At 43.2% G+C, this 25,440-nt stretch overlaps 2 protein-coding genes across 5 annotated transcripts in view; one reads left to right on the top strand and one right to left on the bottom strand.

The window, feature by feature from the left end:
* The window catches only part of COQ8A (coenzyme Q8A), a 60,121-nt gene extending 48,932 nt beyond the window's left edge, over positions 1-11,189 (top strand). Inside the window, exons 9-15 of the mRNA XM_081854175.1 lie at positions 1,993-2,074; positions 3,503-3,596; positions 3,840-3,981; positions 5,382-5,489; positions 6,753-6,818; positions 8,119-8,205; positions 9,791-11,189. Coding sequence (XP_081710301.1) covers positions 1,993-2,074; positions 3,503-3,596; positions 3,840-3,981; positions 5,382-5,489; positions 6,753-6,818; positions 8,119-8,205; positions 9,791-10,078 — 867 coding nt within the window. The 3' untranslated portion in view covers positions 10,079-11,189. The remainder of the gene's footprint in view (positions 1-1,992; positions 2,075-3,502; positions 3,597-3,839; positions 3,982-5,381; positions 5,490-6,752; positions 6,819-8,118; positions 8,206-9,790) is intronic.
* A 3,069-nt stretch (positions 11,190-14,258) lies between these two features.
* CDC42BPA (CDC42 binding protein kinase alpha) overlaps positions 14,259-25,440 on the bottom strand; it is a 155,195-nt gene continuing 144,013 nt past the window's right edge. For all 4 annotated transcript variants that reach the window (XM_081854120.1, XM_081854117.1, XM_081854119.1 and 1 more), the window contains 3 exons: positions 21,328-21,445; positions 20,344-20,501; positions 14,259-18,710 (listed from right to left, as the gene is read on the bottom strand). In XM_081854120.1, coding sequence (XP_081710246.1) covers positions 18,579-18,710; positions 20,344-20,501; positions 21,328-21,445 — 408 coding nt within the window. In that variant the 3' untranslated portion in view covers positions 14,259-18,578. The remainder of the gene's footprint in view (positions 18,711-20,343; positions 20,502-21,327; positions 21,446-25,440) is intronic.

Below are 25,440 nucleotides of genomic sequence, written 5' to 3'. Positions count from 1 at the left end.
ATTCTTGGGTTGTGACAAAGTATATGGTACGAATGGTTCACACATTATATTCCCTTTTTTGCTGATCAAACTGTGTGTCTGAACCATTTGTACAATAGACTTGCGCAATATGGGGGATGATGTGCCAGAAGCATTTTCCTTTTCTGGAAATCCTGGTTTTGACAATTGCCATAATTCTCTCCATTGGGAGTTTTAATGATCCCCATGACAGTAGAAAAGTCCTGTAGATGGGGAGCCTCTGGCCCTTCAGATGTTGGGCTCCAACTTCCATCATGGTCAAGGATGATGGCGTTGTAGTCTAACAACACCTGGAGGGACCACCTGCTCTAGATCTAAGGTTTTGCTAGGTGGCATTTCTTGGGCTCTTGTCTCTCTCCCCCGCCCCTATTTTTAAGCCCATTGTAGGTTAAAAGTGATGGAAAGTTCCTGTTCTTGCAGCTGTTCATGTCAGTCTGCTACCCAGAGCACAGGTGCTAAGCTGTGAAAATTGGCTCCCTTGGCTCTTTTTTAGAAAGGAGGTGGAGAGGATGGCATTTTAGACTCCGCAGGCTATGCTTCGCAGGAGCATTTGAGAAGTGTGCTGTCAGGTTTGGACAGTCTAAATTACCTTGGAGAGAGGGAACTGTAGCTCATTATGCTTTCCCTTAATTATTTCCCAAAGCAGCCTGTGTTTCTTATGCAAAGTAAACTGCATTATCGTAGAACTCTCTTGATTGTGATAGGACTGTATCTTTTCTGAAGGATTTTTGCAAATGATGGGGAAACAAACCGTTCAATCCTGGGAAATTTCCCTGTTTGGCAGGCAACTCTCCAGGTTCTCAGACAGTAAAAAACCAGGGGGCAGAGCTGCCAGCCTCTAGGCTGGATCATGCTTGTAGAACCTTCTAGGATCATAGAATTGTGGAGTTGGAAAGCATCCTGCGGGTCATCTTGTCCCACCTTTTCTACTCTGCCCCACTCTTGCCCCCTCCTCCCCCTCTCAGCTCACCCTCCTTTATTCTCAGTAAAAGAGGCCTGCAGAGTAGCAGCAACTAGAGTGGCTAGCATCTTTCAGAAAGATGCTCTTGCTGCCACAGTCCATAGCCGGACCTCCAGGCTTGTCCATGAACCTACCTGCCTGTGACTGTTGTGGCCGGGAGTGGTTTCTGCTTTCCCAAAACACAAAGCAAGAAAACGTCAGTGTGGCTGGGGAACAGGAGTGGGAGGAGGAGGCATGAGAATGTGTGGGAGTTGTTCCTGATGGAAAGCATGTGTGCCGTTGTGGGTGGGTGGGGAAGAGAATGGATGAATGGGATGTCTACCTGTGGGTGTATGGGAGGAATGAGGGATGTGGGGCTTGTGCATGAGAAAGTGGCAAGCAGAGAGAAAAGGGGTGGCTCTACTTGCTCTTAGGCAAGCAATACAGTGGTGCCTCGCAAGACGAAAAGAATCCGTTTGGCGAGTCTCTTCGTCTAGCGGTTTTTTCGTCTTGCGAAGCAAGCCCATTGACGGATTAGCGCTATTAGAGCTATTAGCGCTTTTAGCGGCTTATCGGTTTAGCAGATAAGCAGATAAACGGCTTAGCGGCTTAGAAAAGGGGGGGGAGAGAAAAAAACCCCCGCAGGAACTCGCAAGACATTTTCGTCTTGCGAAGCAAGCCCATAGGAAATTCGTTTTGCGAAGCGCCTCCAAAACGGAAAACCCTTTCGTCTAGCGGATTTTTCGTCTTGAGAGGCATTCGTCTTGCGGGGCATCACTGTACTGTACTAGCTGGATCAGACACAGGATTAGCCAGGTTCCCGTGACCTCTTTTCACCCTTGCATTTCAGCACCTTTATTTAGGGATTTTGTTTTTGCCATGACTGAAGCCTTGACCCTCTGTTTTAGTTCAGGAAAGTGTAGCAGGTGTTTGAACTGGAGGAGGTGCTCAGCATTTCCATTTCTCTCTCTCTCTCTCTCTCCCTCTCTCTCTCTCCCTCTCTCTCTCTCTCTCTCTCTCTCTCTCTTGTGCAGTATCCTGGAATAGCTCAGAGCATCAATAGTGATGTCAGCAACCTGATGACTGTCCTGAGCATGAGCAATGTTCTCCCAGAAGGTAACTTTGGGAAGGGGGCTGTTGTGCAAGTCTTCTGTGTGTGTCTGCTGAACACTACTCTGTTGTCTGCTGTCAGTGTTAAAACAGTTGGTTGGAAGCTTCACCTGCTGCCTCTTACAAGCAGCGTAGTTGCTAAGATGAGACATAGAATGACGCTGGGGTATTGCCAGGTGCTTAAAAGACCAGGAGCCACAGGCCCATGACTTGCCTCTGGGCATATGAAGATGGGTTGTGCCCTGGGTTTCACTTTGTAGAGGGCCTAGCTGAGGGTTTTTTGGGGGGGATGGAGGGAAGGGCAGAATATCCAGGGCTTGGGCCCCCTGGGCTACCACCTCTGCCCCACATATTCTAGGGGACAACCTCTCACTATTGTGCAACAGGTTATTAGCATGAAATGTGGGGTGAGTTTTTAGCCTATGTTTGCCGGATAGAAATCCATTCTGCTTTGCTCATCTGGAAGAAAAGTCCAATCATGTCCAAACCCACAGGAGAGCCCAGCATTCTGAACCTGATATGTGGCAATGAAGAGAGAGTAGCAAGATTGCTGTGTAACGTAACTCCTCCCTCCCTCCCTCCTTCCCTCCCTCCCTCGTTGGCAGTCTGTGGACTGGCTGCCAGATGGGAGCAGAGCTCAGGCAGACAGAACCACTTTGTCCTTTGAACTTCTTTTGCCTGGCTGTGGGAATGCTGGGCAGAGATCCACAACCTTAATTGTAATCCCCCCTTGATATCTCTCATTAATCTTGGCATCAAAGAAGCCATGGGAGGCTATAAGTCCGCAAATGCTTTGTATCACCACCTTTTCCATTTATGGAGCATGGGTGGCTTCAGTATTTGCCCCTCGGGATGCCGCTACATGCCGAAATTGATTTCGTATGTGTGTGGGGGGGATGCTATTCCTGAAGTCCAAGATGCATTAATTTTAGGAGAACCATTCATGCTTTGCAGAGAGGTGCAGTTGCTACAGTTAACTAAGGACGTTTGTATATGGCTGAAAGCGAAGCGCTGCCTTCCAGGCTGAGCTCTTTTCTCTGTTGAGGAACCTTTTTCAGTCCGGGGGCCACATTCCTTTCTGGGCAGCCTCCCAAGGGCCATATGCCCATGGTGGGTGGGGCAAAGAAGAAATGGCAGGTTTTACCTTATGTACACTAGGCTAGTTTCTACATACACTTGTGTGGTCCTCTCTGTTCACCATCCAGATAAGCAAGAGGCGTTGTCAGGGTTCATGGACACATGCCAGCCAGGGCAAAATATCTGAGGTGCAAATAGGGCCAGTGAGGGGCTTGGCCTGGTAGTGTTCCAAGGGCCAGGCAGAGAGAAGTGGAGGGCCGCATTTGGTTCTAAGGTCTGAGGTCCCCCACCCCTGGCTCTGTCTTTGTTTCTATTTCAGTCCTAACCTGCTTCTTTCTCCTGCCGTTTTGCCTCCAGGTCTCTTCCCTGAGCATCTGGTTGAAGTGCTGAGCAGAGAGCTGGCCCTGGAATGCGATTACAAGAGAGAAGCTGCCTGCGCAAAGAAATTCAGGTGTGTGTTATGGGGATCTGCCCCTGCCAGATGCTGCAATGAGGGATTCTGGTTTTATCCCAAACACCTGGGCTTGTGCATGCTGTTGGACTAGGGGGAAAGAGGCTCAGAGAAGAATCTAGAGTAGCAAGTGTCTGCTTTTGGGCAAAATGGTGTTACCTCTGCTGAACCCCGATGTTGCAGACACCCCAGGCCCCTGCAGGGGTTGGGCAGCTTCTTAGCATTTTGTCTGTTGCCCCTCAGGGAGCTGCTCAAGGACCACCCCTTTTTCTATGTTCCTGCTGTGGTGGAGGAGCTGTGCAGCCCACATGTCCTGACGACGGAGCTGGTTTCTGGGTTCCCGCTGGATCAAGCCCAAGAACTCAGCCAGGAGATAAGGAACGAGGTATGGTCGCCTGGCCCCCTTTCAGCTTGGAGGTGGAGAAAGAAGATTGGTAGAACCAGAGGACATGGGCCTCTTCCTCAGGCCATTTTGCAAGAGAGGTCCTTTGAATGGACAGGTTGGGGCCATGCTGAGTATTGTGTGCAGAAATTGATCGCTTGGGAATGGTGGGCACCCTAGAAAATGTTTTGCTACTGGTTGTGTCTTGCAAATCTCAGTATTGGGGCCACCTGCACTGGGGAACGCAAAGCCACTGGCTTTGCTAACCTGCAAACCATTTTTCAGATAGACAGCCTGACCTTGTGTGTAGGATGACCAGCTTGGCAAAAGAGATCATCTCATCCTGGAACGAGCAATCAGAAACGCGTCCCCCTCTTGTTGCATAAGCACCCAAATATAGGCTTCTCAGTTGGGCCAACCCTAGCAGCTGAAGCCTGGTAGAAAAGTACTGGGTAAACAAGAGGTCAGACGAGAGGTGAAGCATGGACAAAAGAGCATCGGAGCCAAATATAGCAAGGGGCTAGAAAGTTAACGGGAGGAAAAGCAAGTCTGACTACAGCCAGATTGGCAGATGGACTTGGTCTGGTATTCCGACGTGCCCCATAGGAGGCCATTAAACACCCTTAACAGCTGTCAGCAAGTCACTGAGCGGGAGTATAAAGTTTGGTCTCTAGACAACAAAACTCCTGGGTACATGATGTATGTAGGTCTAGGCTTTGTCACTCTGACGTGTTGCTGCTCTGCCCTTTTTCCCCTCCAGCAGTCCTCTTTCTGTGTCGGCAGAAGCTGGTCTCGGCTCCGACAAGTGTGCCTGTATGGCATCTGTGTTTTCAAGCACATGTTGCCATGTTTGCACTTTGCCTTCCCATCTGAGGTGCACACTTAAATCCTGACCCTTTGGTTGCTGAACTAAATTTTCACCAAAACAATGGTGCAATTGGTGCTCTCTTCTTCCTCAGCCCTTCTCTCCTGTAAATGGCATCCCTACTCTGGGCCACTAACTTGGCCACAATGCTGGCTCAATAACTCCAGCCTTTCTGGAAGCTAGAGGGCAGTTAAGTGACCTGTTGCTGGTCCTTATAGTTGGGCGAGCAACGTAGTTTCACCCCGACTATATCACATGTTACACGAAAGGGGCCACACATCTTCTCGAGCTTTGTAGTTGTGCATTGTCCGAAGCAGTGACTCTTTGGCATCTCTCTCTCTCTCTTTCCTCCTGCCTCCCTCCCCAAGGAGATGTGTAATCCACCTAATCCCAGGAGTCTTTGTAGCATCCTCTGCCTGCCAGACAGACATTCATGATAGCTGTGACTTAGTTTCAGTATATTCTGCATATCTACCTAATCTGATGCAAGTGGGAGCTTTTCTAATTCATTTTTGTCCCTTTGTTGCAATTTTTGCAGATCTGCCACAACATACTCATTTTGTGCCTGCGAGAGTTGTTTGAGTTCAGATACATGCAGACAGATCCAAACTGGTCCAACTTCTTCTATGACCCAGAATTGCAGAAGGTAAATGGCTCTAGCTGGACTTGGCACTAGCTGCTTATGCAGCACTCGCTTCCTTTTTTTGCAATGGCTTCTTGGCTAATGTGCTCCTTTAGGTGGAGGTGGTTCGATTAGCTGGGCAAGTGGGTTTGAGGGTAGCGCCTGGAATCTAGAGTTTGTGGGTTTTAGGTGGAAAAGGGATCATATTTCATGGAAACGATACAGCAAGAATGTAATGGGAGGGATAGTAAGACTCTGCTGACAATCAAATAGAATTCCACTGATGGTGTCTTTGAAGGAAAAGGTAAGAAATTCTCACCTGCCAGATGCCTAGAACAGGAATGGGGGAAGCTGTTTTCCTTTTGAAGGGCCATTGACCCACTGGAAAAACCAGCATTACAGGACTGTATAGCTCAGGCATAGGCAAACTCGGCCCTCCAGATTTTTGGGGGCTACAACTCCCATCATCCCTAGCTAACAGGACCAGTGGTCTGGGGTGATGGGAATTGTAGTCTCAAAACATCTGGAGGGCTGAGTTTGCCTATGCCTGGTATAGCTCTTCCTCTGTGCCACCCCACCTACCTCTCTCACATATCAGAGAGCAGGACTTGGGCTCCCAGGGTCTAGAGGGCCAGAAATTAAGCAGAGCGCTGCAGGTTCCCCACCCCCACCCCCAAGCTCTAGAGAAATTTACCTTCTTTAGGGGCACTGGAGCAATGGCTATTAAACTTTCAACATCCAGAAGACCCTTTCCATATTAACTTGTTCTGCTAAGGAAATGTGGTGTGTGCATTGCAGGGGATTCTGCATCTTAATCTAAGCCCCATCCATGTGTGCTTGAGCATAAACCCTGTGCCTTCCTATAGCTGTGCATTGCAGCCACTGTGTTGAAATTTGCTGAGGGGACCCTCTTTCCATGGTGGTTACTTAGTCCATCCTCATGTTTGTGCTATGTGACCCTTCCAACCAGGTGGGCCTGTCCAATTGTCCTTGTTTCCTTAGCTTTGTTAGAACTGGGGACAAATTGCTGAAATTCTCCCAATGAAAGGAGGGTTCTTGCCAGCCATGTAGTTTTTGTATATAAAAGCACATGTACTAAAGCAGCCTGTGAAGTGTTGCTGTTTTAGGTTTTCACCCTATCCCAATAACAAGTGGGAAAAGAAAGTGGCTTTATGAAGAACTCCAGCTCTTTGTAGCACTTGATATTGTTCTGACAAGCATCTGGATGCTCTCGATGTAATAGTTTCTGTTCTAGTGTAAAAAAACACATTTGTACATCTCATTCAGGTGGCGCTTCTGGATTTTGGTGCAACCCGGGGTTTTGATGAGGAATTCACAGACCTCTACATAGAGGTGAGGACTCCTAAAACCTTTTGTGATGGTTTGTTGTTTTGTGGGCTTGAGAAGCATGTTTGACTTGTAAGTCGCTGGATTGAAAGAAAACTAGAGGTTTAACGGGCTTTTTAGTTCTCCCTTATCTCAGGCAGCCCAACTTTGTTTGTTGCATTCTAAAATTGGAGAACTTGGACTGCTGTCATAATTCACTTTTTCCTAATGTGGATTTTTTTAAATGTGCAAAGGGAGTTGATGGTGTGAGGGAAATTGCTTTTAAAACCTTAGTAATGCTTAAGATGTGTTGCTGTTTGTTTTTATTTAAATGACCCAAGTACATATTCTATTGTTCTTGTGGACAGACTCAAAATTGCTTTTTAGCAAACTGTCATAGGGAATATATTAGTCCTTTCCCAGTGAAATAGGTATTGTTGCGCAGGACCCAGAGATTTTCTCTTAAGTGGGACTTGTGCAGTGAAAACTGCAATATTTTCCTAGTAGTCTAAAAACAAATGTCATTCTGAGAAAAGTATTTTCCCCCTTTCTGGCAGTATCTGCTCAAGGCAAACATCTGGACTCTTGAAAAGGGTTCCATGCTGCCAGCAAAGAGTAGAGCCCCCTTTTGCCTGCTGATTTTTCATGGGTTGGAATGTGTCCTGTGTTTCAATTGTAACTAAGCCATGTTAAATTAGGGCATCCATTCTCAGTATACCAACATTTCTTATTGTTTCACTGGTAACACAGGGGGGAAAATGACCATTACTAACTCTTAATTTAAGCATAACCACAAGGACTCCCAATTGGGCATTTAGCTTTGCAATGTGGAATGTTATCCATTAACTCTGTTCTATCTGGTTTTCCCTTCGCTTAAAGCAGTTCACAAACCAGTAACTTCTTCATTGACCACTAAGAAGGAACTGTATGTCACAGACATTACTTCTGCAAATTCATTATGCTATTTTTATACACATAACATGTGAAGACTTGGTCTAATTCATTTGTATCATTTATTATTCTCATGATCCTTGTTTATAAAACCCAATAAAAAGTTACATTAAACAAGGGCATGCATTCCTTTCATCCTAGTATCACATTTCCGGTCTCAACTGAAGACAGTTCGTGAAAGTTTGTGATCTTTCAAAACTGCTCACGCTTCTTAAAGGCTTGGCCAAATTCTTTTTTGTGGGATGAAAACATATAGCTTTCCTAGTATTGACCATGTTTCTGAGTAAAGGATTTTCCTTGCTATTGAAGTGCTTAATAGGATTGGCACCCACCTACACCTTCTGGCTTTTGAATTTTTCCTCTTCTTCCAATACAGTTAATCAAAGCAGCTGCTGACATGGACAGAGAGAAGGTGCTGAAGAAATCAATAGAAATGAAATTCCTAACTGGCTATGAAAACAAGGTACAAAATAGCACCAAACAATCCACTCTTTGTTTAGCTACCGGTGCGATTTCAGTCTCCTTTAGAAACTTCAGCTAAATAATTACTCCCCTTTTGAAGCTACCTATTTATTGTATCTATAGAACTTAAATGTCTCTTGCCAATGCCACCATGGGGGTCAACATTAGCTGCAGCTCTTAAGTGGCATATCTCATCACTCCTTTCAAATCCAGCTTAATTTGTCATGCAGGATATTCACTCATTCTTCTAATATATGGGGGTATGATCAGGGCAGCTGGCTTGAGCCTGTAAAGGAGAATATCCTAAGTTTGAGATATTGGAGGTTTGGAAGCTTGTTTCCAGCAAAGTGTGGGTAGTTGGCAAGGACGCTATAAAACACACTTCCCGGGTGTCTCATGTCCAAGGTTCAATCCCTGGCATCTCTCGGTAAGGCTGGGAATGTCCCCTGTCTGAAATGTCAGAGAGCCGCTGCCAGTCATTGTAGACCATACTGAGATAGATGGACCAGTGTTCTGAGTCAGGGTGAGGCAGTTTCCTATTATTTCTAAGTAGGCTCCAAAGCGTTGCCATTCAAGTTTTATTCTGGTGGATTGCAGTTTTGGGATTGGGGAGTTGTGGGGTGTTGGAGCTGTCATGGTCACATAGAAGGATGGTGGTAGAGCTGGAAGTATTCTAATTTGGGTGTCCATTGTTGGGGCAGTGGAGATGTTCCTTTGATTTTTGAGTAGGGTAATTCCAAGATTTTTAGCATTTCAAATATGCTGGCAGGAAGTAACAGAATATACACTTTGCTGGCCTCGCAATACTCTTTGCTGCCAGCAATAATTTTATTTGAATTTAGCTTGACTTTTTTATATATGATGCACTGTAATATTGTAGAATTGTGGCCTGGTGAAAACCTGAGATGGGTGCAGTCCTTCATTTTTCTCCCTGTGGAGAAAGACTCCTGTTCAGAGAGTCCCCATTTGAATTAACAATGGAAGTGAGAGGTAGTTTATTAAGGGTCAGCAGCTTGGAGGAACATTCTCCTCGCTACCCTTGATCATATGGGAAGTCTGTGCCGCCACATTAGGCTGTGAAGGAAATAGTCCTTGATCTTTTATTTCCTTCACAGTAGCTGTGTTGGGTTGTGATTAGTGGCACTTGCTTCTGAATAAACATGCACATGATTGGAAGTGTTGGGTTCTGACACTGCCTGCTGTACACTGTCTTAAAAAGCAAAGCCCACTGACATCTCCACCACCATGCCAGTCACACCTGGCACCACTTGGTAGACCTGCCTAAAGTCTGCCTGCCTCTGCTTATGAGCAGACAAATAGAACATTTATCCCTCCAGACTACAACTCCTGCAATAATTGACTCTCGGTGCTAAGTGGGCTGAGCCTGGTATAGTTATTTGTGAATGTTTATTCCAGAGCTAGAGAGATGAACTATTCTGCTGTTTATGGGATATTTCCTTGTCGTCTTCATGACCTGTAGAGTTAGGAGTTACACGGTAGCTGCCTTTTTACTTTCTTTTTCCTCTGTAGAACTATTCAGAACAGCTGATCAGAACCACCCTTCTTTCCATTTTTGTTTTGCTCAGGCTATGGAAGACGCCCACTTGGATGCTGTCCTCATCCTTGGAGAAGCTTTTGCATCCAGTGAACCTTTTGACTTCGGCAACCAAAACACCACCGAGAAGATACATGGCTTAATTCCAGTCATGCTGAAGCATAGGCTAGTCCCACCCCCCGAGGAGACCTACTCTCTCCATCGGAAAATGGGAGGCTCATTCCTCATTTGCTCCAAGCTGAAGGCCCAAATTCCATGCAAGGACATGTTTCAGGAAGCCTACAGAAAATACTGGAGTAGAAAGGCGAGGAAGGAATAGTAGCACAGAACTGTTGAATGTCCCCTTGGGTTTATGGCCAATCACCAAGGTTCTAGCAAACCACAGTGCGGTGTCTTCTCTCTCATACCCCCCAGAACAACAGCAGCCTGGCTCCTGGAAGCAGAATACCCGGTTCTAAGGACAGTGTTGTTCTTTTGTTGGACTTTTCTCCTCCACTTTACACTCACCTGTAGCCTCTCTTTTTACAGGAAAATGGTTGTAGCCTAGTGTAGGGATTGTGAGGGAAGGTTAGGCAGCTCTGTATCTCACTGTCCCAGGTATCAGCTCTCTTTTTCAGATTTTAATACTGATAGCTGTGAACCAATTTGTTTTTTTTTATTGAAAACAAAACAAAGCAAGGGGTGGTGGAAAGAGAACCAAAACAAGTTGGCATTGAAATCGTATTGTAGTTCTCCAAATGTCTGTGGTTTCTCCCCCCACCCTTTTTTCATAGGGCCTTTAATTTTTCTTCTTCTAAGGCAGGATACAAATGGTTTCATATTATGAAGTTTAGATTGCCAACACAACTCACAAGAGAATACTATTTTTGTATGATGCTTGCTGGGAATCCATAAAGGTCGGGATCTCCTGATGGTGCAGTGTAAGATGTGTACATAGCCTATTTTATGCCTTCAGTCTCTTAAGTTTTCAAGGAAAGTGAATATTTCCAAGGATCTGATAGAAAGTGGTGCAGTGGCGTATGTAGAATGCCCTACTTTCAAATGTGGCAGCCATCTGATTCTCTTGAGCTGAATGTATATGCAATGTAGTTAATGGGGTTCTCTCGTTAAATGGAGAATTAGAGAAGCCAAAGCTCTTAACTGTGGCATTTATAGAAACCCAGCAGTGAAGCTGAACTATCTCCACCTTCATGCCTGCATCTTTGTAATGCAACCTTTGATGGGCGTGGGGAGATTGATACTGCTGTGTTATCAGTGGTGTTTCAAGATTTTGTTGGAAAGCATAATATACATTAAAGTAGCTGAACGCACAACTTTAAGCAATTGGAGGCAACTCGGCAAATGTATTTTGGGAGGGGTTTTTTTGTACAACAGTTAGTTGTAGCTGTACAACTTTCAACCGATTTCCAATAAAGAAGTGCTTGTGCAGATGGTGGCTTGGCTGTTGTTTACTAACCTGGAAGAAGCAGCAAGTGTATGGGTACTTTTTCGCTTCTGCTTACTCTGATTCTGTTCCAGTAATAATGCCTCTTAAGTACTTTGTTTCATAAGCACTATATTCTGCTGACAATTTTAGTTTTCACCTTTAAAGCAGGGAAGCAGTATCTGGCTGGGCAGACAATAGAAGTTATCCTATAACTCAAAAGAGATCTTCCATCTCCACCCGTGGTGGACGTGCAGTGGTGAAGATGATGATTAGAGACAAGTTACAGCAGATTGTATTGGACTGGTAAATTATGGGAATGTCATGCAGTTGTGCCATAAGAATTTATAAATCCTTCCTTGTTGGCTTATGCTCAGCCCATGGTCTTCAGGGAGTGCCTCTGAATGTAACGGTCCAGTTTAGCAGTCATGGCTGCTTATCCTCCATTATTTCATTCAAATCTTGGGGAGATGCATTTCATACATTGTGTGTTGCATGAAGAAGTATGTTGAATCAATTTCTGTGTTTGACCCTGAATTCCAGTTTACACAAGCAAGGGCAAAATTTCCTTGGACCATTCAGATTTTAGGAACTTCATAGTAACACGGCTCGAGGCCTGGCACCATTTGGCCCTATTCGTTTGAATAACGAGACATTTAGCAAGTCAGGTGTGTGGACAACTATCACCTGTGTTTTTGGGAGGTTATTAACCATCCAAATGCAAACCATTACAAAAGAGGAGTTGTTGTTAAGATTTTATGAATTGGCCCAAATTGTGTGGCACACTGTTCCATGAAAGTGGTTCATAATACAGCTTCTCTTACCTTTTTGCATGATGAGCGCCCGCTTATTTGACATGCTGCATGTAGGAATGCCAGTTAGATGATGGCAAGAATGCAGGAAGTTTACTTACTTGCCCCTATTGTTCGATTAGTTCCTAGTGCTGCTCTTTGTTTATAAGCTTCACATTTGAGATGCAAGCCCCCTTTAGGAGTTACTTGTGTAATGGACCTGTTTAGAGCCCTGCCTGCCAGAGCCTCACAACTCCTCCTACTGTTGCCATGTTGGTGCATTGCTTGAGGCCAGGAGCCTGCTCTACAGGTGGTGCCACCTTGGGTGATTTATAACCCTCTGCAATTAGGGTTTTCAACTGCACAGAAAGCCTCACAGAGCAGGAGTTAGGTCTCTGCATGCATGGCGATGGTGGGAGTTGTGCCACCTTGGCAGGCAGGGCTCAAATACCCAACCCCCTTGCATGCATATAGAGGACTGTAGCGAACTTACTTTTTCCTCTGGGCTGCTTTTTGCAGTTGTGCTCTGTTAACTTCATTTAAAATTTGACTTTATGAGAAGAATAACTGAAATCTGTATCCTTTTAAGCTTCTATATTTAATTACAGTTAAAATGTTGGCTGATCTGGCATGTAAACCATTTGTCGTTTGACATATTCCAACTAGAAAATGCTTTTTACACTTTGATTCTCCAAAAAACCCCAACGTTTTAAAGTATGTAATTTGGAGGGGGGTGGCGAAGGTGAAATATGAAGAGATGGTTAAAGCACTGATAAAAAGTATAAAAAGCTGACAAGGGGACTTGTTGCGCCAAACACATTGGATACCAGTTGAGAGCCTGATTGAGCAGATGTAAAACAGCAGCTATGGATAAGCAAAAATCATCACGGAAAGGATACCTATTAAACCCAGTTTACACAAAAGGTCACTTGAAGGATTTCATTCCTATATTGGAAAGCAGACTGCTTCCTGTGTCTGAGCAGCCCTATCTTTATGTTCACCTAATCCTCTTTGTAGGGAAGTCAAAGGGAGTTCTCACTAAACTGCAAAGATGTTAAAATCATTTTTTAAAATCCCTGAAGGCTGTAAGCTTTATAACTGCCTCAAAAGCAGGGCAGGAAAAAACCCACTAAAACCTCTACCTCAAATCCAGTTCCAGTAGGGTTTCCACACTGAGCTATTATAAAAAGTAATTTGCATGGAAAGACTTTCTGATCAAGGCATCTGCCATCTGGGAATTGCTTTTTTCAGGAAGTTGGATTCTGTCTTAACCCAGCTAATGTCAAGGGCAAATGAAAAAATAAGAGGTTGTAGAAGTGCTATTATAGAGGTATTGCCAACCACGCATTAGCTGTGCTGCTGCTGTTTCTTTTGTAAAAAAGGAGTTTCCTGGGGAAAACACATCAGAAATCAGCCAAAAAGGAAAGACCACAAAAACTTCAGTGTGAAACGACTCCGTGTTGTTGTTAAGTTATCTTTGGAACTAGGCAACATTAACAAGGAATTTTTCTCCGCTGAGGATGGAAGAGAAGGAAGTCTAAAGGAATAACCACACAAAGCTATGTGTGGTTAAATCCACTGATTGCATCCAATCAATGGACTTCACTGTGGAGTTAAGTGTGCCTGATTTTGTGCTGAATAAAATCAGACCCTTCATATCGTGACTATCACATGAGGACCATTATGTGCGCCACTCACAGACCCTTTTGCACAACCAAGTGTGGGATGTGATGTACCCTTCCCAACCAGTAGCTGTGGCTGTAGGGGTGGAGCATTCTGAAAAGCAAACACTGCATCCTTTCTCTGTGACTCTGGAATCAGAAAAACCACGAAGCTTCTGAACAGGAAGTCATGTGGCAGAAGGTTCTTAATGAAAAGCTCAGTTTTCTGTTCAAGAGGAGTTCTATCTTGTGCATTTGAAAGCTACTTACCACAACCTGCTTTTTATTTTAATTCATTTCTGCTGCCCTTCCTCTCTAATGGTTGGGGGCCTGGTTTGTAGAATGCGGTCCTCCTAATCGCCTTCAAGGTTTCCCCCAAACCCAGTGTATTCCTTCTGCATCTCCTAGCTTAGGCCTCCCCATAGCTGTATCATTGTTGATGGGTGTGATGACTCATGGCTTGAAGCAGCTAGATGCAGGGAAAGCAATCCCAAAGGAAACTACCTGCTGAAAGGAACAAAACTTTCAATTGCTGAAATTATGTGACTACCCCATCATATCCCCTGTAGCCCCGCTTGCCTCATAAGAGTCTGGTGGGGTAGGAAAAAAGACAAACCATCTGTATTTCTAATAGTTCCCTGTTTTATTGCAATACATCAAAGTAGGTTAATATTAAGTGTTACCAACATAAAATATTGGTGACCTGTCATTTATTACATCATTGACTGATCCACCTTAAATATTTCTGTGCAATAGACTCTACATCATTGTTCTGGAGCAGAGAATCTCTTACAATGTCCTCTACAACATTGAGGGCATAAATCAAAAATAAGAGAAGAGTGAGAATAGGCAAAAAGCAGAAATCTTTCCCCCACACGCACACTTGTCAGCTTTTATACTCTAAAACAAAACAAAAAAGTGATTACATCTAGGCCATGCAAAACTGTACAATAATATTACAATGAAAAAAACACCCTAAAAATATATTTTTAAAAAATAAATGATATGAAACCATCATACATAAAAAGGCAGGTATAATTACTGTGAAATACCAACACTGTTTTTGGTTGTGGATTGCTTCCTCATGAGTGAAAAAAAATCTTATGTAGGATGAGAGCATTTATAGAATGAAGAAGACAAGGTGACGAAGTCATGTGGAATTGCCTTAATGCACAACATGGTCATAGAAGTTGAAAATCTACAGCATATTTGATCTCTGAAGGCCCCTTGTAGACTAGTTAGAAGCTCAGAACCCTATTCCAGGAAAAGCCTGATGACTGTGATTTTGGAATGAAACAGGCTTGTGCCCTTATTAGCCTCTAGGCACAAAGCCTTATTGCACTGGGCTAAACTTTTGTCATGAGCCTCTCAGTGACATTCACCCTGAGGCATATGCACTTCCTATGGTCTCCAAACAGGGCACCTGTATATGGAACGTAGGTTGGAGAGAGGTAACTTTCACACCTGTGGTGAAACGGTGTAAGGCTAAGAAAATCCCAACAAGCCTGATTTCAGATTCCCAATTTCTTTATGACTCTGCAGGCGGGAAAAAGAATTTGAGGCCCTGCTTACTGCGCACTGGCTAAAAAAAGACACAGATAATTTTCTCATAGTCGAGACCTTAAAACTGCCACCCTGAATCCAATCACCTACCCAGGTTTGCATCATTTCAGTACAAAAACTTAGTTGTGCTCAGGGTACATCCTCTGGTGAACCTCATGCCCAAAATACATTATTGCATTCCATGCTTATCGTGTGAAGACATACTGCTGCGTTCAAATACCTGAGAGAGTAACACAAATATCAACTGCTTTTCCCCCCCTCCCCGCGCAAAACCAAAACTGTTCTTAAAAAAAAAAAAAAAAAAAAATCAGGTTAGGAACACGAAACAACACACAAATCAACTTTTAAGAAGCCAGCGAATGAGACTGCTTCAGCAGTATAAAAATGGATATTATGACAGGAATGTGTTTTGAAAAGAAAAAAAGTAATGATATGTATAGGCTGTGTGTGTTTAATATAGAAAAAATAACGGAGCTGTACAATCTGAGGTTCGTTTACAATCAACACCTGATTTATTGAGCCTCAAGAAATGGGCTAAAAGCGTAAAGAGGCAATGACTGAGGTGTCTGAATTAGCCCAGTTGGGGAAATAATAGCCTCAAACTATGTACACAAAGGTGTCATCAGATGAGTCAGGATTCAACTAGAGACTATGAAAGTGCTTGGAGAAATGTAATCAGGTGTGCCTGGAAACTGAGCAATGCCTATCAGCAAAGCTTAACTTCACCAGCCAACCATTTCAGAGATATGTTTTCAATTCTGCCAATGCTCAAATGTGTCCATAATGTACTACGAATGCATCCTAGGTCAGCATGAAAAGAAGAATACTTTTAATTTGTGAAATGGGCCAACGTATAAAATGTAACTCTTAGGATGCTAATTTCTTCTCATTCTAGACAGGTGCCGCCTTGTCTAATTTTCTTTCTCAGATGGAGCACAGATCAATTGCCACAGGACCTTGCAAGGACGTCTAAGGTAACTCCTGAAGTGGATAATCGCTTGGGCCTACTGTGGATTTCAAGCCCTGGCAGCCTTAATCAGATAACCTATTTCCCACTAGTTTTATTTCAGAAATAACTAAGTCCAATCTCTTCACAAGTGTATAGAACGGTGGGTGGGCATGAGTGATAATATCACAGGGTGGAAGAGAAGTAGAACCTTTTAGTAGCCAATGCTGAAGAAGTAGTCAATGGATTTTAAACTATGCCTGTCCTTGTGCTCTTAGACATGCTAATTTCCTGCTCGTCAAAACTGGCCGCTATGAAATGCAATTTGCAAATCTCTTGTTTATACCTGTGACAACAAAACACACATCATCAACTTGGAGATTCTTGACAAGCCAAATTCCACAGACAGGATTAGGACACCATACGCAGTAGAAAAAAGCTGTGTGTCCCCCCACCCACCCACAACTGTTCCCCCCAGTATAAAATAGCTAAATGGTAGCTTGGGGTGTGGCAGTCCACTTAATGCAGAAGAAGACACAGAACCAACAACTAGCAGACTCAATACAGCTAGATCATGAAAGACAACGCTCTGTATCTCAGAGTACTTCTAAATCAGTACCTTGTAAGGTGGTAGCTGACATTTTTCAGAGGGAACCTGGGAAACACCATTAGTTGCACTTTTGTTGTTTGGTTGGAATGGTTTGATGATAGCCATGAAGTGTTACCAAAACCCAGAAGACTAGAATTCTAAATTCAACACACACCACCATCCAAACTCTTATCCGCTTGAGCTTGGTCACGTCATAAAGGTAGTAATGATCCCAAGGATTAGAAAAATCACATTCATCTAGTCTCAAATCGCAAACCGCACTCAACTTGTTCAAGAAGGAAAAGGAGGAGGCAAGTGGGCTTTTTCTATTGTTTTGTTCTTGCCCTCCCTTTGCAGGTTGCACTGCTTGCTACTGTTTATTTAGGTGGTGATGGACCTCCACTGTCTGCTCTCTCCAGAGAGGAATGCTTTGCCCTGCCAAGTGCTTCTCTGTGGGATCCAACCGTCACAGTATTTCACGGCAATAATAGCACTAAACACACTAGGTCAGGCCCGGTGGGAGAGCAGGGATGACATAATAAACATCTTCGGAATAGGCGTCCTGAACCACCCGGCGTTCTAGCAAATTCTGAAGACGAACAGCACGTTATAGCCTTCAGTGAGCTAGAGCAGCAAGTTATATATTTAATAGATTCTATTTCAAGACCAGCGCTGTTTGAATTTGCCTGATGTAGGCTGATCACTAAAATTTGGAAAGTCAATTTACAAGCTAGTGGTTGCTGGTATTAATTGGCCAGATGGGTTTGGAAACCCAGCTCCAACCATCCCAAAACTAGTTATCTCTTTGCGCTGGTTTTGGCTGCATTTACTTCAGTTTTGCTTGGGGCTGAATACTGATTCTCTGCAAAACTGCCCTTGAGCTCACTTCAGGCTTGTCGACCAGCAGATCATGAGTTTTGCTTGTACAGTGAAGCAGACAGTAGAAGAGGGAGATATAGTTAAAAAGTGAGAATTATGGCTTTAGTTCATCTACTGACAAGAAGGTAATGTTACAGAGAACATTGTGAGGATGGAATCTCCCTCCAGGCTGTTTTTATCCAGTGCCATGTTCTATATCCAGATCACATCCTCAATCCATAGATTATTTAGTATGAAAAAGGGAACAACACAAGTCTTCTTAAATTAAAGGATCTCTTAAATAGGAATCCATCTTTCGCTGCATCACAATGCTTCTTCTTTTATTATATACATATGTACTAACTCTTAATTTTGCGTATTTACTTAAACTCTACTGTAGTAAAATATGCATCATTTCTTTTTAAATCAATAAGGATTTGCTGGCAACAATCAGATTGACATTCAAATAGAGTGGTTGCTGAAAGCGTGCGTTATCTGCCCCTGCAGGGCAAATTTTGCCCCATCACCAGAGATGGGTGGGTGTTGCTGTGCTAACTCTTGAAAAAAATACAATGAGATACTGTGTGACTCAAAGCAAAATCTGGTTCTCTCTTTCAGATTCTGTTTTGGTCAGTCTAACACTATGTTTTGTTTGGAACAGTGGCATGGTGTGGAATATACCCATAAAAATGGAAACAGCTGTAACCCTATGAAATAAAATAGATACTAATACAAATATACCAATATCTCTTGTATACAACCCCTCCCCCACTCTGCCCTCCTCAAGGTTTTCTCTTGCTTGCTGCTACTTTTGAATCGGGGGGAGCTTACGCTGCTTGTGTCAGAGAAGACAAGATATGCTCTCTTCCTCCCCTCCCTCCCCTAGTCTGCTTTTGGAGGGAAGCTGGGGGGCGATGACAGTGAGAGCAAACGGAGAGTCATGGGGACAGTAAGCTGCTGAGATGTAAAATCTGAGTGCTGAAGCAGTTCATGTGTCCCAGCTTGCGTGGTCAGAGCTCTCCAGGGAGAGGCTCTTGGTCTTGTGAGGAGAGATGGGGCTGGGAGGACTGCTCAGGTTGGAGCTGTTAGAAGCTGTCGAATGCCTTGGAGAGTCAGAGTCCTGCAGCCCAAAAAATGCAAGAGAACATATCAGTGAGTGGGAGCAGAAGAGGAAGGCCTGGGTGGGAGTAAGGGGAAAGGGACACCAAGGACAAGAACTGTCTGGAACCAAGTGACTGCCCTGTCCCGACACTCCACGGCTTAGCACACGAGGGAGTGATACCAACTGCTCTAACTTCTCAAGAGGATGCATCTCATATTGCCTCCCAAGTACAGTGGCTGGGAGGGAACAAAACACCAGAAGTTATTTTCTTGAAGTGCACCACTGAGGGCAGAGCTGGCCGGTGTCCACTTGGGGTTGGTAGGGCATACGGGAGAGAGACCAACAGTAGGTGCAGCCAGACTCCAGTTTTGTCCCCATCCTCCCTTGTGGAGTTGTACAAGGAGGAGGAAAGTTAGTAGGCAGTGCCACCACCTAGACTCCTTGTAAGGAAGAAGGCAGGGAAGTGTGGGCTAGCTGAGATTGAGATTGGTGGGGCAGCGCCCCATCTGCTCAAATGAACTGGCCTCCATTGATTCAGGGCTGATTCACATTTTGCCTCCATGCAAGCAATGCTCCCAAAGATGCATAAGAACATTTGCACATAGATCATTAGCACAATACCAGACAGACACCTGCCAGATATTAATGCAAATGTTGGATGAACTTGGAAAGGTGATTAATATTTTTGTTGCTTCTAATTGGTTTAAATGTTTTCCCCCTTCCGTTTGTTTTCTTTCTCTTGTTTCATGACTTGCAGGAGATTTGGCGGCGGTTTTGTACAAAGGGTATCACTCTGTGTTATTTGTTCTGACATGAACAACTCATATGGATTACTGTAGATCTCTTGCAAAACATGCTGCAAAAAATACCTTAATGAAAACATCGCTTTCATTGTGCAAACTGCCGCCAAGGACAGCAGTGTCTGTCACAGTCAAAGCAGCCACTGCTGAGGAGCGGCTGTATTCACAGGAAGCTTGATTCATAGAGAACTCTGCTGTGTGAATGCATCCTTGACTGCATCAACTGACCTCAAGGATAACAAAGCTGCTTGTGGACTGGGCAGGACAGTGCCAGTATTCCTCCTTCGGCAACCAGCTGCCTTTATGGCCAGTTACTTCCTGCCCCAGTCAAATTCTACAAACTAATGTGAACCAACATTCAGTAAAAATTCAGAACATAGATTTCCATATTGCAAAACTAGTATAATAGAATATGGACAAAAGTCAAATTGATTTCAGTGGGAAAGTGAAGCACATGTTAAAATATTTCCAGTGAAATCAGTGAGACTAAAAACTTAATTTTGCCTAGATTCATGCCCTGCTTGGTTACTTATTAGAGGCAGAAGTAATTCTCTTTGATGCACCACTAGCACTTCTTGTGCCAAAGGAAGAAAAATCTACAAGTGCTGCTAAAAAGTTTATTATCTAAATCCACAGTGTTTCAAGTCATACAGACTCCTGTCTTGGGGATTTCTATCATATTTTAAATAGGAAAATACTTTTTCCTTCAGTAAAACCTGTGGTTTTTCTTCCTGGGGTCACTGTCCTGTGCAACACTTCTCTATCCTTTTGTTTGAGCCCAGCAGAGTAAAGAACTTGGGCTCTGTGGAGAGGCTTCCCTTGCCACCCCACCCCTCCCACGTTATACCCACCTCTCGCTCATAGTCCCTCGCCGGTGCATCACTGCCTTGGTCCAAACCGCCAGAGGACAAGGAGCCATCGGAAGGGGATGCCATTGGCTGACGCTTTGCTCCATAGCTACCTCCAGAGAATTCCCTCCGCAAAGCACTGCCATTTTGTGCAGATGATCCTACGAAAGTACCCAGGGATTTAGCTACATAACAAATATGAAGGCATTATAGCTGTACGCTCTAGTAATTGTTTTCCTGAAGCTAATTTTTGTTGAACTGCCTTCCTCCGTTTCCCAGCTGCATCCTCTGTAAATTATTTAACAATTATTCATTGAAACACCCCCCCCAGCACCAATCTGGTTTTACACTGGGCCAAACCACCAATTATACTAAATGTGTAATTTGACTTCACAGTCTCTTGGTTGCTATTGTTTTAGTAGTGTTTTATTTGTATTTCTTCAAATTAATCCCCACCAAGGATTTCAACATAATAGGCGTTTTGCATCTTTAACAAACTTCATTTCTGCAAATAAGAATTTCCTCTCATTTCCTTCCTACATACTATGTAACAAATAAAAACTATTCTATTTACTTGGGTATTCAGTGGTCTTCAGTTACTTTTATTTTACTGCTACTCTTGTTATATTGTTAGAATGTCAGTTTTTAATGAGAGTCTTATTGGCTGTGTTCTGCTAGATGTTAATATTGTTTTACGATAAAAAACCAGTTGTAAGGTGCCTTGAAGTCTATGATTGGAAGGCAGGAGTCAAAGTATTTGAAACAAACAATATTCCCAATTTTTTTCTCTGGTATTGGACATGTGCCAGATCTGTGTTGGTGTGGGGTACCTTACCAACACAAGCAGGGGACCATGCCAGCATCGGAGAGTTTCAAAAGTCACTTGTGACACCATGTTTCTTTGCCCCCCCCCCCCCCCGTCCAGTCACTTGTATATATGTGGACGGACTCTGCATTATATGTCCAAGATAAGGTGCAGCAACTTACTTGCTGCCAAACCACTGCTAGCACTCATGGAGCGTCCGGGTTCAGTGCGGGATTTTGTGATTGATGGAATACTGACAGAACCGCTAAACATGGTCCGACTTTCCTGAGGTCGAAGGTTCTGCAAAGAGAAACAGGAAAGAGGCAAAATCATTTACAGTGGAAATACCAAGGTTATCAAACTACAGTCCAAGCAAATGGTCAAACAATGCCTTGGTCTCCAGGTTATCTAGGCGGCAAGTAGGCAAGACTGCAGAGGTTACTTTCTATAAATAAGCACTGTGGATGGAACCACACAGAATGCCGTCAGAAGCAACTGCAAAATGCTAATTTGTATGTGGCAGTAAGTAGCCAAATATGCAAGGTTTTCTCCTAAATTCTGATATTTTCTTAGGCATTTGAAACCTATCACACACCCTATTGTAATGTCTTCAATGTTAAAAGTCCGCATGGACGCAGACAGCTAAGCAATGTAGCCAGAGACTAGATGCTATATAGCACCTGCTCCAATTATTTACTATCAACATGGATTTTTGCATCTCCCAGTTCTCCCGCTCTCTTTACTACATGTCAAGATTCTTTCACTTTCAATGACTTTTCTGAAACACATTGGGTAGAAAAAGAATAGGCACTGAATTTATTCCCAGGACCACCCTTTCTGAGGGTTGGAATGATTCAGACACTAACAATCCCTACAAGGTTAGATTACTGCAATATGCTACCTCTGAAGAAGGCTCAGAAACTTCAGCTGATGCAGAATTTGGTGGCCAGATTGCTTACTGGTGCATGATGGTTTGATCATATTACACCATTCCTGGCCCAACTCCGGTGGGTTCTAATTAGCTTCCCAGTTCAAAGTGCCTTAAATGGCTCAGGACTGCAATACCTCAAGGATTGCCTCTCCCCATATGAACTGACCTGGACCCTGTGAGCATCATCCGAGGCTCTTCTTTATGTGCTGCTGCCTCAAGAGGTCAGGAGGGTGGCAACACAAGAACGGGCCTTTTCTGCAGTGGTTCCTCTTGTGTGGAATGCTCTCCCTAGGGAGGCTCACCTGGCGCCCGGTTTGTTTCATTTTCCCCTTGTTTTTATTATGTATTTTGTGGTTTTATTCTGTATTTTTATGCTGTGAACTGCCCTGAATTTGATATTTGGATGAAGGGCTGTATACAAATTTAATAAATAAAAATAATAATTTTTACACGGGTCTTTAAGTATACACTTGTTATCTGCTGCTTATTTCAATACCTCCTGATTATTTCAATTATATTGTGTTTTATTATTGCACTGATTGGCTTATTGCTTTGTGTACTTGTAAACATATAAACCCTGTGTACAGTTAAGTGACAATACTTAAAAATCCAATTTAAAGGTTACTGTGAGTTTCAAGTTACACAATTGCCACTTAGTGAAGCTATTTTTTTGAGAGGCAGGATAAAAATATATTAAATAAATAAAATTAAAATAATAATAATTTTTCAGGAATTATATTTCATTGCATTTTTGTTTTGTTTTTCAACACATCAGTAATAAGCACATCTAAAATTAGTACTCTGCACGCATTCAAATTTCAGGAATGCACTCTTATAATTCATTAAACTCCTTTGGGCTTATTGCTTGGTTGGTCTTTAACAGATAGCCACAGCTTATTTGATTATATTATTATTTATTTGATTATATTCAACCATCCCCTGTACAAAATTGGAATAAATGGCATATTTTAAGGATGTATGAAATAAAAGGTTTTTTCTGAGTTTGAGTCGGTGATATAGCATTCTGTTGTTGTTGTTGCATGTAACACATGATTCAATAATGCATGCTTCTACCATTAATCTATCGCTTTTCTGTTTTTCTGTTTATGCAATGCACCAATTAGCATCTGACAGGCATAAAGAGCTAAGTAATCTTAATTATTGTTTTCTGCTTCTCTCATTGAACAGTTTGCTTGCCACCTCTGCACTGTATGTTTATGATCCCACTTCTCAATTAAAAGATTAAAGGTTAGTTCCTTGCTTCCCCAAGTCACATTAGCAATGTGATCAACAACTCCTGGTAGGAGAAAACAAAATATGGTTACAGGATGAAGTTGACTGCTAGAAAGCTTTCAAGTGATTCACTAGACACCCAAGCTATCCAGTAAGCAGTGAATCTGATACAGGCTGCAACAATATTCAGTCACAGAAGCTGCAACACTGGCTACACAAAACAAATACTAATGGAATGAAAATAGGTACTGATCAGGACACATGAGATTCAGCATCCTCATGTCCACCTGTTGCTTAGATACTTCCTAACTGTGTCTCTCATTTTTCCAAAGCTGAGTGCAGAAGAGAGACTGAAAATGTCAATCTTTCATGTCAGAAAACAGGAAACTGACAGTTTAGTCAACAGATAACAAACACTTATTTGGAAAGCACACTGACTTAAAAGTCAAGTAACAGAATCCAGGACAGGGATATAGAATGTACTGAGAGCTGGTTCAGTTTCTTCTAATGGCTCCTACTGAATTATATGGGCAACATAACAATTTGGGATATTACAAGGAGGAATGATTTTAGACTTTATTAATATGAACTCTGGAAGGTGAGGGGAAGAGTCAATGTGCACTGATATGCAGAGTAAAAGAAGAAGCTTGCAAGCCCATCCCCTTCACTCAGAACGCTGGACATTTATGATGGTGATGATGATGATGACGACAACAACCATTTTTTTCTTATACATTGCCCATCTGACTGGGTTGCCCAAACCACTCTGTGTGGCTTCCAACAAAAGTACAGAGGGAATGGGGAGTGGGGGGAAAGAAAACCCACCAAGCATTAAAAGTGTCCCGAAAGAGGGCTGCCTCCAAATGTCTATGAAAGGTTATAGAGTTGTTTAACTCTGACATCTGATGGGCAGGTGTTCCAGGGTGCATGCAACTACCATGAAGACCTTCTGCCTGGTTCCCTGTAACCTCATTTCTTGCAATGAGGGAATCACCAGAAGGCCCTTGGAGCTGGACCTCAGTGGAGGTGGAGATGCTCCTTCAGGTATACTGGGCCGAGGTCATTTAGGGCTTTAAAGGTCAGCACCAATATTTTGAATTGTGCTTGGAAACGTACTGGGAGCCAATGTAGATCTTTTCGGATTGGTATTATATGGTCACGGCGGGCATTCCTAGTCTGGCAGCCACATTCTGGATTAATTGTAGTTTCCGAGTCACCTTCAAAAGTAGCCCCACATAGAGTGCATTGTAGTAGTCCAAGTGGAAAATAAGCAGAGCATGTGCCACTCTGGCGAGACAGTCTGTGGGCAGGTAGGGTCTCAGCTGGCGTACTAGATGGAGTTGGTAGACAGCCATCCTGGACACAGAGTTGACTTGCACCTCTATGGACAGCTGTGGGTCCAAAGTTATGGCCCCAGGCTATGAACCTGGTCCTTTAAGGGCTGAGTAACCCTATTTGGGGAAGTAGATCTAATGATCACAATCAATTTTAAAATAAGGTGGAGGCAACTAACACAGCTGCAGGTATATGAGAAAGATACAATCGTTTTATTTGATTAAAAGGCAGAGTCCATCTAATTCTTAGGTGCTCTTTACCTCAAAGCAAATGCCTCACTGCTCTTTTCCTAAACATTTGTACAACTCACTGCTAAGATCAGAGAACTGAGAAAGAGAAGCTTTTCACGTCATGCACAAAAAGAAAATCCATGGTTGCTCAAAACAAGTTAGGAAATGGTAGTGAAGCTTAACCCTATAGCATCTCCTTTAAAATACCGATGTTATTTTTTTAACAGACCAAAGAGGTAAACAAACGAATCTTCAGAGCAAATACATCTCAATGGAAAAAATACATTTTTTATTTATAATAACAGTTTATAGATCCTGCATTTCTGTCAGCAGGACTGAAATGTCATTCTTTTGAAAGGTAGAAAATATAAAATTGATTGCAGCTCACTGCGTAGAACTTTTAACTTCAGAAAAGAGAAGCAATTTACTTAACAGCCACCAAATGTAAGATGCTTTCTTGGAAAATATAGTTGGGTCATTCAGTGGGGGTCATTCAGTTCAGTAAACAATCTTGTTGGCAGGAGAATTAGATGAGCTACATGCGAAAGAACACAAATGGTAATAAA

The sequence above is a fragment of the Podarcis erhardii genome, assembly GCF_964252035.2.
Source record: "Podarcis erhardii genome assembly, chromosome: 3".
Lineage (NCBI taxonomy): Eukaryota > Metazoa > Chordata > Lepidosauria > Squamata > Lacertidae > Podarcis > Podarcis erhardii.
Note: the sequence above shows the minus strand (reverse complement) of the source record. Positions and strands in the feature narration are given on the sequence as shown.